The 13,158-nt window shown below is 40.0% G+C and overlaps 1 protein-coding gene across 1 annotated transcript in view; it reads right to left on the minus strand.

Annotated features, from left to right (window-relative positions):
* The window catches only part of pdcl (phosducin-like), an 86,286-nt gene that overhangs the window by 59,645 nt on the left and 13,483 nt on the right, over positions 1 to 13,158 (minus strand). The window contains exon 3 of the mRNA XM_034192987.1: positions 430 to 546. Within this exon, the coding sequence (XP_034048878.1) occupies positions 430 to 546 (117 nt within the window). The remainder of the gene's footprint in view (positions 1 to 429; positions 547 to 13,158) is intronic.

The following is a 13,158-nucleotide window of genomic DNA, read 5'->3' on the forward strand; positions in this document are numbered from 1 at the left end:
ACCCACAATTCATTACAGTTTTCTCCTCAGACGCATCGACAGTTAATTGTTATAACATCTTGCGGAGTAATTACTCAACACGCTACCAGTGAGGTCATGTGATCGTTGAGCATCGTTATTCAGAATCAGACCATCAGATTTATGAGTGGAAGCGCTTTAGTGGAAACAGAACTGATCCAGCTGGTCTCTTTCCAGCAGCCGTGCATCTGTTCTCCAAATATTTGTGTATCCTCCCATGTGGAGCAGACTATGTTTCACTATTTCCTGATTTAATGACAACAAATTAACACTTTCTTTCATTTTGCTGCATCCTACACAGGTGAGGAAACTCGCATACTGTGTTAGTTCCTTGCCCCGTAGAAGGAAATAACAGAAATATTTCACATTCCTCACATGTGCAATAATAAACAATAGGATAAAGGTACTCACGGACAGTGCAGTTGTCTCCGTAGTAACCGGTACGGGTGCAGTCACATTCATACGCGCCCTCGCCAAACCTCACACAGGCGGCTCCGTTCTGACAGGGGAAATAGCAGCACGGGTTCACTGTGGACAATAACAATGACGACTGGGGTCAAAGAATTAACAACTAACCCATCACAGAAAGTATTTACAAAAAACATTGAAAAAATCAATTCAGTACTGAAATGACAAATATGTGACTGCAGCCTCACAGAAACATCTGTCAGTGTAAAACGGACCACTGGGAATAATCTGTCTATCCACCAGAGATAATAAATCATCTTTTCAGCAGTGTGTGCAGCTTCAGATTCTTCAAGCCTGAGTTTGACTTTAAAAAAACATCTGCCATTAAAGGGACTAATTTAACTCAACTTGGGCTTTCAATGTGAATCTCGGAAAAAAAAAATTTAGAAACTATTATCAAAGCTCAACACACAAGACAGGAAATCTTTAGACACTATTATCAAGAACAAGGTGTGTCCGTGCACATAACTCAAACACTATCGACTTAAAATTTTTCCACAAGGTAGGGCGTCATCGCTGCAGTCCAACCATCCTCTGAAGATCATCTGCATCTGGATTAAGCACCTTTTGGTTAAAGGAGTCTTTTGTCTTCAGAGCTAAGATATTTTGGGCCCTATTTTGACACCGGATGCAAAAATGTACCTCCTTTTCCAAAAGCATGCTAAGCTTTAGAAAATCATAGTTCCACTGTGAGGCTATGAGGTAAAATCATTGCAATACAAAGATGTGTTTTGAAAATGGTTGAGGATATATATATATATATATATATATATATATATATATATATATATATATATATATATATATATATATATATATATATATATATATATATACACACACACACACACACACACACACACCTGTTGTGTACATGATGGGTTTCCATACATGATGATCATGTACGTAACACAACACTATATACCTAACGTATATATGTCAAGTCTGATAAATGTACTGACATCTTGACAGCAGACTGTTTTTCCACTTGTATTTGCTCACAGTTTTGTGACATTACATACTAGACAGAATTAAAATCTGGGCTGAGTGACATGAAAAACTAGTGTTGGCAAAAGAACATATCGTCACCTTCCTAAAATAATGGCCTATGTCATGTTTTGGAAAATATGACTTAGGCCGTTATTTTAGGAAGGTGACGATATACAAAAAGGTGATGATGTGAAAGATTCCTCATCTGAAAAGTGTGGGAGAGGAAATGTTTTACTCTGCGTGTATCATGGAACTGATTCATTAGCACTTATTGACAAAAGCAGCAGGATGAATTATGAAGTCATTAAGTGCCTCTAGAGTTATTTGCAGTGCAGTCTGACAATGAACTGAAGTGGACTGCATAATCAACTGACCTTACCGTAACTGCTTATGATTATGTTAGCTTGACCAGTCCAGTATTAAAGAGGGGACTACATGCGTAAAGTTCTGCAAATACTATACTATACTATAAGTCATACCTTTTTCTGTGTTATGTGCTCTATTTGGGATTTTTGGGGTATTGTTGTACTGTGTTTTTTTTATTATTTCCATTTATTCCTTCATACTTGGAGTTTATTTTGTTTAGTGCTTTGATTCTTGGGAAAGTTCTATATTAATAGCAGATCATCCACGCAGCAGAGAAGATGATTGATTCCAGTCTGCCATCCCTACAGGATCTGTATGTCTCCAGGGCCCTGAGGTGAGCAAGGAAGATTGTAGCGGATCCCACCCACCCAGGTCACAAATGTTTTGTCACCCTCCCCTCTGGCAAGAGGCTGAGGTCCATCAGGTCCAAATCCTCAAGACACAAAAACAGCTTCTGCATCCTCAGCTAGAACAACTATTCTCCCACAGTTGTTGAATACCTCCTCTACCAAAAAAAAAAAAACATGCTGCATGGCTCATTATTCACTGTTCATTATTTGGTGGGACCAGGGCTTAATAAATAATGCCAGAGACCCTCACTTACCCTGCACCCCACCCCCACTACCACAAAGTACAGATTGGTCATCCCTGCACTGAAAGGTACTTTACATCTGTACTCCAATCACCTGTTTTTGCACAGTCCCACTCCACTACATTATATCTATTTAACAGTGAATATATTATTACCTATTTGAGTCTTTTACTTCTTACAGAAGTGTTTTTCTTTTCTTTTTCAAATCAAAATCAAATGTATTGATTTATATAGTGCAAAATCACAAGTCGCCTCAAAGTGCTTCACAAACATCATTTAAAAGGCAGAATAAAATGAATTAAAGATTAAAAACAAAATTAAAAAATTAAAAACATCAATAAGTAAAAGGAATAAAATAAATAAAAGAAGACACACAATTGTGTAAAATGATCTATTTCTTTGTATGTGTAAACGTACTTGGCAACAAATTCGATTCTGATTATAATTACTATTATTAACAACAAACTTGTGAATTTTTGGTGTATAAGTCCCAAACTAGTAAAAAAAACAACAACAACAACAAAAAAAATGACTTATACTCTAGAAAATTATTCTATATATTTTTTAAAGATTATAGTTGCATTACCAAGGATTACTTGATTACATTTTGATAAATCTCTTTCAATGATCCAGTGGTATTACATCTTGAACTGGAAGTAAACTAGAAGCCACTCTACCTGTGTAGCCACGACAGGTTGATCTTCAACCAAAAGGAGAATTCGGACATCTCAAAAGTGACATAATTTTTGTGCAATGGCATGACACTGGCCATCAACTGGAAGGCGTAGCAGGCCATTTTTGCTAGCATTTGAAATGTAACATGTTAACAATTCAATAATATACAATGTTTCAACATACATGACATCGTCAGATGTTGAAGCTCAGCATAAAATACTTCACAAGATGAGGTTTGATCGGGGACTGAAAACTTTTCATGACTTGTACAAATTCCAACAAACAAATTAACAAAACAATTACAAAAGCTTGGAGGCCGACAGGTATGTCATTTTTTTTGGGGGGGGGGGTTAGCATGCATATGGCTACATTCATTCATTCATCTCCTACCGCTTAGTCCAATTAAGGGTCGCGGGGGGGCTGGAGCCTATCCCAGCAGTCATAGGGCGCAAGGCGGGGTACACCCAGGACAGGATGCCAGTCTGTCGCAGGGCCACAAACAGACAAACAAGCACAGACACACCCACACACACACCTACGGACAGTTTCAAAGATTCCAGTCCACCTAACCCGCACAGCTTTGGATGTGAGAGGAAACCGGAGCACCCGGAGGAAACCCACGCAAACACAGGGAGAACATGCAAACTCCACACAGAAAGGTCACGGGAATTGAACCCACGACCTTCTCGCTGTGAGGCAACAGTGCTAACCACTAAGCCACCGTGCTGCCGCATATGGCTACATCTGTATGCTAAAAGTGGACATGATAATGAATGGCAGGCATTATTCAATACAAATTAAATTGATTATATGAAAGGATAACATTTGTGAACCTTAATGAAGTGATGACTACAAATGCATGTTCCCTTGCCACCAAGTAAAATTGCATGACCCTCCTGTTGATCACTCCACTGCTTTGTCCTTGATTTATCTTTTGGAATTCTATGAAACTTCAGGCCTGTTTGTTTGTCTAAGCCCTTATTTGTACATCCATGTACGATGCACTCCTTCCTCATTGCCCAGTCCGATAATTCACTTGATTATTAAAAGTGGTGGCCAAGTGGTTTCAGTGCATAAAGTTTCCTGTTCAAATCTCACCCCTGCCACATTTCTGGGCAGATTGTATCAGGAAGGGCATCCGGCATAAAACTTGTGCCAATTCAACATGCAGATCCAACTCGGATTTGCTGTGGCGACCTCGAGTGCAAACAAGGGAGCAGCTGGAGGGACTTCTTACTAAATGCTAAAACGTGTGCATTTACTTCCAATAGTATTGACTATAGCATCTGCAAGCTAGATGCATTGACAGCCAGACTACTTTAGCAACAGGATATTCCTGAAATTGATGTTGGTTTGAATTCTATAGCCTGGCTTGTTTTTTTTTAAGACTAATTGTAACAACTGAAAATAGAAGAAGAAAATCAGAAGATTCAAGCAGCAGTGGTCTGTCTGCTTCACTTGAAAAAAACAGCTTTTGATTCCTGGCAATCCAAAAGTAATCCAAAAGTATGCGTATTCAGATTACATTACTTTGTTGTAATTTAATGGATTATGTTACTCATTTAAAAAAAAGTGGCCATGTAATTTGCATTCAGTAATTGCATACCTGGCACCATTTGAATTTACCGATGTGGGACACCCCCGCGTGGCCATGAGCGCCAAGGGCGTGAAGCATAACTAGGGTTGGGTCTCGGGGCATGCCTGGACCGGACCCACACAAATGCAGGACTAATGGGCGTCCCACACACTCATGCAGAGCGTGGGACACGGAGGTAAATTCTGGGACTGTCCCGCCCAATGCGGGATGGTTGGCAGCGCTGTTATTCAGGAAATTTCAAAGTAATCTGACCCAGCTCTGACTACACTGTACTGTGCTATACTGCACTAAGCTGTGGATGGCCAGTCTTCACTTTGAGCTCATACATATTCGTGATTTGCTTCACATCTTCAACAGCTCTGACAGACAGCTAAAGAACAAAAACTTGCCTGACATCCACGCTCAGGTTTCAAGGGTAACCACTTCTGATGCATCAATTTGTTGACTTGTTGAAAAACTGTGTTCCTGTTTGGATTAAACTCCAGCAAATACAGTAGAAGTGAATCTGTGGGTATGTACTTACAAATATTTAAGTGTGCAGGAATGACACAACTGAGATCACTGATTATTACGTCGTACCAGAACTCATAAAAATGCAGAAAAAGCTACAAAAGCTGGTTTCAGAGGTTATGAGTTATGAGATACATCATAAAAAAGGACTTTCTTCAGCACCAGTATAATTTTGTTCCTTAGAATTTCTGTAAAGGATTCACATCTTACAACCACAATTCCAATGAAGTTGGGACATTGTGTAAAATGTAAATAAAAACGGAATACAATGATTTGCAAATCCTTTTCAACCTATATTTAATTGAATACACCAGAAAGACAAGATATTTAATGTTCAAACTGATAAACGTTTTTGTTTTAATGCAAATATTTGCTCATTTTGAAATGGATGCCTGTAACACGTTTCAAAAAAGCTGGGACAGTGATATGTTTACCACTGTGTTACATCATCTTTCCTTCTAACAACACTCAATAAGCGTTTGGGAACTGAGGACACTAATTGTGAGTGTCATGATTGGGAATAAAAGGAGAATCCCCAAAAGGCTCAGCCATTCACAAGCAAAGATGGGGAGAGGATCACCACTTTGTGAACAACTGTGTGAAAAATAGTCCAACAGTATAAGAACAATGTTTCTCAATGTTCAATTGCAAGGAATTTAGGAATCTACAGTCCATAATATAATCAGAAGATTCAGAGAATTTGGAGAACTTTCGACACGTAAGCGGCAAGGCCGAAAACCAACATCGAATGCATGACCTTCAATCCCTCAGGCAGCACTGCATTAAAAACCGACATCACTGTGTAAAGGATCCTACCCTGTGGGTTCAGGAACACTTCAGAAAACATTGTCAGTTAACACAGTTTGTCGCTACATCTACAAGTGCAAGTTAAAACTCTACTATGCAAAGCAAAAGCCATACATCAACAACATCCAGAAACGCCGCCACCTTCTCTGGGCCTGAGCTCATTTGAAATGGACAGATGCAAAGTGGAAAAGTGTATTGTGGTCTGATCAATCAATCAATCAATCAATCAATTTTTTATATAGCGCCAAATCACAACAAACAGTTGCCCCAAGGCGCTTTATATTGTAAGGCAAGGCCATACAATAATTATGTAAAACCCCAACAGTCAAAACGACCCCCTGCGAGCAAGCACTTGGCTACAGTGGGAAGGAAAAACTCCCTTTTAACAGGAAGAAACCTCCAGCAGAACCAGGCTCAGGGAGGGGCAGTCTTCTGCTGGGACTGGTTGGGGCTGAGGGAGAGAACCAGGAAAAAGACATGCTGTGGAGGGGAGCAGAGATCGATCACTAATGATTAAATGCAGAGTGGTGCATATAGAGCAAAAAGAGAAAGAAACAGTGCATCATGGGAACCCCCCAGCAGTCTACGTCTATAGCAGCATAACTAAGGGATGGTTCAGGGTCACCTGATCCAGCCCTAACTATAAGCTTTAGCAAAAAGGAAAGTTTTAAGCCTAATCTTAAAAGTAGAGAGGGTGTCTGTCTCCCTGATCTGAATTGGGAGCTGGTTCCACAGGAGAGGAGCCTGAAAGCTGAAGGCTCTGCCTCCCATTCTACTCTTACAAACCCTAGGAACTACAAGTAAGCCTGCAGACTGAGAGCGAAGCGCTCTATTGGGGTGATATGGTACTACGAGGTCCCTAAGATAAGATGGGACCTGATTATTCAAAACCTTATAAGTAAGAAGAAGAATTTTAAATTCTTAATTTAAAGGTCTGATGAGTCCACATTTCAAATTGTTTTTGGAAATCATGGACCTCACATCCTCCGGACAAAAGAGGAAAAGGACCATCCAGATTGTTACCAGGGCAAAGTTCAAAAGCCAGCATCTGCGATGGCAACGTCAATGCTGAAAGGTACATCCAGGTTTTGGAGCAACACATGCTACCATCCAAGCAACGTCTTCTTCAGGGATGTCCCTGCTTATTTCAGCAACACAATGCCAAGCCACAATCCGCACGTGTTACAACAGCATGGCTTCGTAGTAAATGAGGTACTAGACTGGCCTGCCTGCAGTCCAGACCTGTCGCCCATTGAAAAGGTGTGGTGCATTATGAAGTGCAAAATAAGACAATGGAGACTGTTGAACAACTGAAGTCGTACATCAAGCAAGAATAGGAAAGAATTCCACCTATAAAGCTTCAACAATTAGTGTCCTCAGAGATGATAATAAAAAGAATCCTATAGAGAGATGTTGGTTTTTTTTACACTTTATTTAAAGATCTTGACACTTGCACTAATTCGATACCCGCACTGGTGAGCAATCTGGCGTGCTAGTGAATAAACCCTTTGCAAACTGTGCACGGCTGTGTGCCAGTGTGCAAAGAAAATTTTGAAATGTTCAAAACTGCTGGCACTCATTAATTTCTGGAACACTGCGCAACCGATTTGAAAACACTGCGTGTTACTGTTTGTCATTGCGCACAGAACATCTGAACTTGAAATCGAGATTATGACGAGATGTTACATCCATAATAAATATAACTTCACAGATACATTATCTAACTGATAAGAACAAACGAAAATACAACTGATTTACCAATCATTGCAATATCTCAGACACACTCATCTTCAACTGCTTAGTCCAATTAAGGGTTGTGAGGGGCTGGAGCCAATCCCAGCAGTCATAGAGCGCAAGGCGGGGTACACCTAGGACAGGATGCCAGTCTGTCACAGGGCCACAAACAGTCAAACACTCGCACACCTACGGAAAATTTAAAGACTCCAGTCCACCTAACCCACATGTCTTTGGATGTGGGAAGAAACTGGCGCACCCGGAGGAAACCCACGCAAACACGTGGAGAACATGCAAACTCCACACAGAAAGGCCAAAGGTGGGAACTGAACCCATGACCTTCTTGCTGTGAGGCAACAGTGCTAACTACTAAACCACCGTGCTGCCCTCATTACAATATATAATAAATAATGACCTTTGAGGCAAGATTCCAAATGCGTTCTCCACCGTACGACGTGCATGATACGACCTGCAGCTGTAGATAATTTCTCTGTGATTCTGGGAGCAATGAGGGGATGGTTTCATCAGCCAAGTTCTGATGCATCACTGGCTACAAAATGATTATTTTATATAGTGTGACAAAGTGGGACGCATTGGTACGACAAACTGCGTGGCCGTGTGGAGATCAAATTCATCCGTCAGGGTGCCTTTCAAAACAAAACCCCCCGTGAAATTGGCGCACAGCAGTGATCAAACAGGGAAGGGGCGTGGCAACTCACCACAGTCAGATTATTATAAGATACCCCAAGTTTCCTGAAAAATATTTGGTTCAGTAGAAGGGCATCTTGCGAGCATTGCGCTAATCCTCTATTACATCCCCAATGTCCAACTCTCTGGCTCTTGAGTTTTCAGTGAAGAGTATAGCTAATCCACTCAGGTCCTCCTGCCCCATGGAGCTCCTCATGTGTCTTGATCATTTTTAACTTGGAAAATGATCTCTCAGCTGATGCCACTGCCACCGGCAACATCAGACACAAGAGGAGCGGCCCAGGTCCAGACTTGTCACAGGGCTACTGGCCATGTTGGAAAATCCCAAACTGTCTAATTTAGTCAGATTTGCTCTCTTCTCTTTCTGTCCTTTCTTTATTACCGCCGAATTTATATTTGTAGGAAGATATTTTTCCGCAAGGTCTTTGGTGTCATAAATTTAGCTATGTCATTGGTTGACATAGAGGCAGCGTATAGTTTACCCAGCATTCATCACTGCATAGCATCTTTTGAAATACCCCAACAAACATCATGTTATTCTTTTAACTGACTATTTTTTTCTTGTAAATTTAGCCTATTTTTCATTAAAAACACACACAATTTTCAAATATATTGCGCTTAACTATTTCACATTTCAGGAAACCATGGCAGAGATAGGTTTGCTTCAAGGCTATAAGGTAATGAATCAGCTGTGTGTCACTGTGATAATGTAAATGAGTTCGTATGACTTCAAGGAACCCTGAATGTTCTGGTGTCGCCGACCGAACGATCCCCTCTAAAAATCGGTCTGCCTGCCTTCACTGCACATGTGCCATTAGCCGCGGTTCATGGATTAACACCTTGTTTCTGCATCAAACTGCACTCCAGTCATCATCTATCTCAGTGACAGATCTATAAAGCTTTTGTGCAACAATCATTTCCACATAAATTCAGCATTATTACATCATAAAAGACGGATGAAGTGATCAGAGCGCCGTGGCTACAAAAGCTGCTAACTGATGCGTTCACTGTGCGTCGGTCATTTCATAGTGTCACAGGGTTTTGCAGAGTTTCTGCTTAAATTTGATTTAAGATGTTTTACCTATGGTTAATAATCCCATTAAGCCATGTGACTGCTTTGGGTGAACAGACTTCGTCTCAGATGTACTGCTGTGGTCCAAAATGATGCATGTGCAGTGAAGGCAGTTTTTATCTTTTGGCTGTTCCCGTTAGGGGTCGCCACAGCAGATCAATTGTTTCCATCTCACCCTGTCCTCTGTATCTTCCTCTGTCACACCAACCATCTGCATGTCCTCCCTCAGCACATCCATAAACCTCCTGTTTGGCCTCCCTCTTCTCCTCCTGCCTGGTGGCTCCATCCTCAGCATCCTTCTCCCTATATACCCTGGGTCCCTCCTCTGCACCTGAAGGCCAAATTAATGGACAAATTATTATTAGTGCTTTTTTTTTTTTTTTTTTACAACTTTACACATATTAAGGTGTTGTTATCAATCTGAGTAAACTACTCAACTCTTTTTTCTTTTTTTTCTCCTCAAAGTGATATATTTAGTTTGATTAACTCTGACATGTTCAAATCAACCCAGAATGTGAAATTCAATGTATATATAACAAGCAGCAGTGGCCTTGCTGACCAGACTCCAGCTTTGTAAATAAAAGAAAATGCAAACAACCTCATTTTAAGATGTATGGAACTTTAACCACACATATGCTGAGAAAGACAGAGAAAGAAGTGTCTGCTTCACTTGTGGTGGTATGACTGCTGTTGCGCAAATTTACCACTGACATACAGGATGTTGATTTAACCAACCACCATGTGGCTCCTAGGGCAGACATTATCGACTAAAGATTCAAGATTCAAGCATTTATTGTCATTGCCACAAAGAACACACAAAATTACGTCTGGAGCATCCACATACGTAGTTAAAAAGAGCAACCAGTACAATAAATAACCCCCTAAACACCCCATGGAACATTTATAACATCTGTACAGTGACATTTGACAGCAATATAAAAACAAGATATTGAAAAAATGCATTAAGAGTAAGAACAGACCAAATAAATAAATATAAAAACGGTGACACTGTGCAGCAATGCAGAAACCAGTTCAATACTATTAATTGATGGCTATAATCCACGGAAGGAGGGACATAGGGGGAAGAGGGCAATTTCCAAATAAATAAATAATAATAATAACAATGTGCAACAATGCAAAACCAGTTCAGTGCTACTACAATTGATTATGAGCTCAATGCAATTGATATAGTTATAGACCGTGGGAGGGAGGCAGAGAGGGGGGAGGGCAGAGTTCAATAATCTGACAGCTTGAGGATACAGGCTATTGGCCAGTCTAGATGTTCTGGCCTTTACGGCCCTATACCTTCTCCCTGAAGGCAACAGATGGAAAAAGTGATAAGCAGGATGGTGCTGGTCTCGCAGGATATTACACACTCTATTAAGACAGCGAGTGGGATAGATAGTGTTAATCTCTGGGAGAGTCATCCCAGTGATACTCCCCGCTATTTTCACCACCCGCTGAAGTGTCTGCTGATCAGCCTTAGTGCAGCTGGCCCAACTAAGCCCAACCAATATGGATTTTTGGCAGACAATATCAGGAAGTAACAAAAAATATGATACTGATATATCTGCCAATATATACATAAAAAAATGGCAATGATTTTATAAGCAAACCCTTGTCATGAAGTAATGTAATTGAGGCTTGATGCTTTGCAGTTTAAATATGAACTTTACTATAAATAATTATATAACCAACAACCAAACGACGTCTGTCATGCCAGCTTTACTCAGATTTGTAGTCACCATGTGGCATCACTCAGCATAATTTACATAAAACAGACTTGTCTATTTTGGCCTTGTGTCGCTGGTGGCATAGCGGCCACTTGTCTCTTGTCACTGTTAAGTGCCCACTCAACACAAAAATGAATGGAAGCTAGTTGCTTTGCCTTCGCTTCTTCAAGAAAGATCTAGAATACTAATTAGTCGGACCACATTTCTCATTTCCACTGTATGATCATCCAACTCAAATTCGTTGAAGCCCACATATGTTGAAGCCACTTCATGACAAGGTTAACATAACATAATGTTTCTTTTTTGTTTTTGCTTTTGTTTTGGGTTTTTTATTTATTTATTTTTTGCACAGTAAATATTTAAGGATTATCTGTAAATGTAACTGTTTAAGTGCTTGTCAAAGGTTTCCCAAAGGTTACATCAGCTATTGATGAACGGTGATTATTGATGTAACGGTGTCTGAGGGATCCGAGATCATCTGTGGTTTTGTTTTGTTTTTAATATTATGCAAATCACTTCTTCTTTGGGGAACATTGTAACATTTAAACACTTTTCTCACACAATGGTTGACGAACTGGAGCTCCTCTGTATTTTTGCTACTCAAAGACAGCCTTTTGTGGATACTGTCTTTGTACCAAATCATAATTACAATCACCTGCTGACATTACCTTTTTGAAATAATATCATTATTTAATTTTTTTACCTCATTGCCAGTTTTTTTGGAATGTGTTACATGTCTGAAATGTAGGAATGGATGTATATTTGCAGGCTGACCACACACAACATGATATATCTTGAATTCATACTGTCTACAATGAAGGAGAAGTCCAGGTAAATGTTAATCGTGTGTGTGTGGTTTGTTTGTTTTTTTTTAATTACACTGTCCCAACTTTTTCTTTTTTGAGGTTGGAGCAGGGTTTTGGATTGTGGATTTCACATTGCTACATATCTGCCTGTACATTTTTGACGTGTTTTCTTGTTTTTGTCATCTTACAGTAACATGGCTGCTGGTCCACCCAGAATTCTGAAGACCACAGACAATGAAACCACAAATACAAAAAAAAAAAAAAAAAAAAAAAAGCACATTCATTCACTTTTCTTGTATCTAATCTGCACTTGTCAGGCAACTCTGGGTGGTGCTGACAGTTACTCGTACTGCGTGTAGTCTTCATTGTGTGTTGTATGTCATTTGTACTTTTTCTCTGCATTTTCCATACTGTCTATTTCAACTTTTCTGTTTTGAGGTTGGTGCAGCGTTCTGGATTCTGTATTTCACAATGCTACATATCTCCCTGTCCATTTTTGACCTTGTCCTGAGGTTGCAGAGGCATTTAAACATTAAGAACCTTTCATCTGTGACTATTTGGTCTATTGCCACATCTTCCCAGCAGTTTGCAGGAACCTCTTCAACCCAGTATGTGCAACAATAACACATTAAGATCATGCTGACTGCTGCAAAGTCTCAACAGAATGTCACTAATCCTAATGTTACGGGTCATCACATCAAAGTCAACCATGGCTGAAGAACTGGCAGGCTGAAGAAGTTGATATCTGAAGAACCAAAGAAGAAACGTCTGCTTCAGATGGGGCAGTATAACAACTGTTGTCCAAACTGATGATTTGCTAATGACAGATTCTTCATTGCATCACATTTTTCTTGCTGACTATTTTAAAAAGGAAAACTACGTTTCTAAAATACACATGAATGACATTATTCTGTGCCAGGAACAGACATGTGCTTTCTTGTCTTTATCTTACAGTAATGTGGCTGCTGGTTCACCCAGAGTTCTGACAACCACAGACAATGAAACCACAAATACAAAAAAAAAGCACATTCATTCACTTTTCTTGTATCTAATCTGCAGTTGTCAGGCAGCTCTGGCTGGTG

This window comes from Thalassophryne amazonica, chromosome 17 (assembly GCF_902500255.1).
Source record: "Thalassophryne amazonica chromosome 17, fThaAma1.1, whole genome shotgun sequence".
NCBI lineage: Eukaryota > Metazoa > Chordata > Actinopteri > Batrachoidiformes > Batrachoididae > Thalassophryne > Thalassophryne amazonica.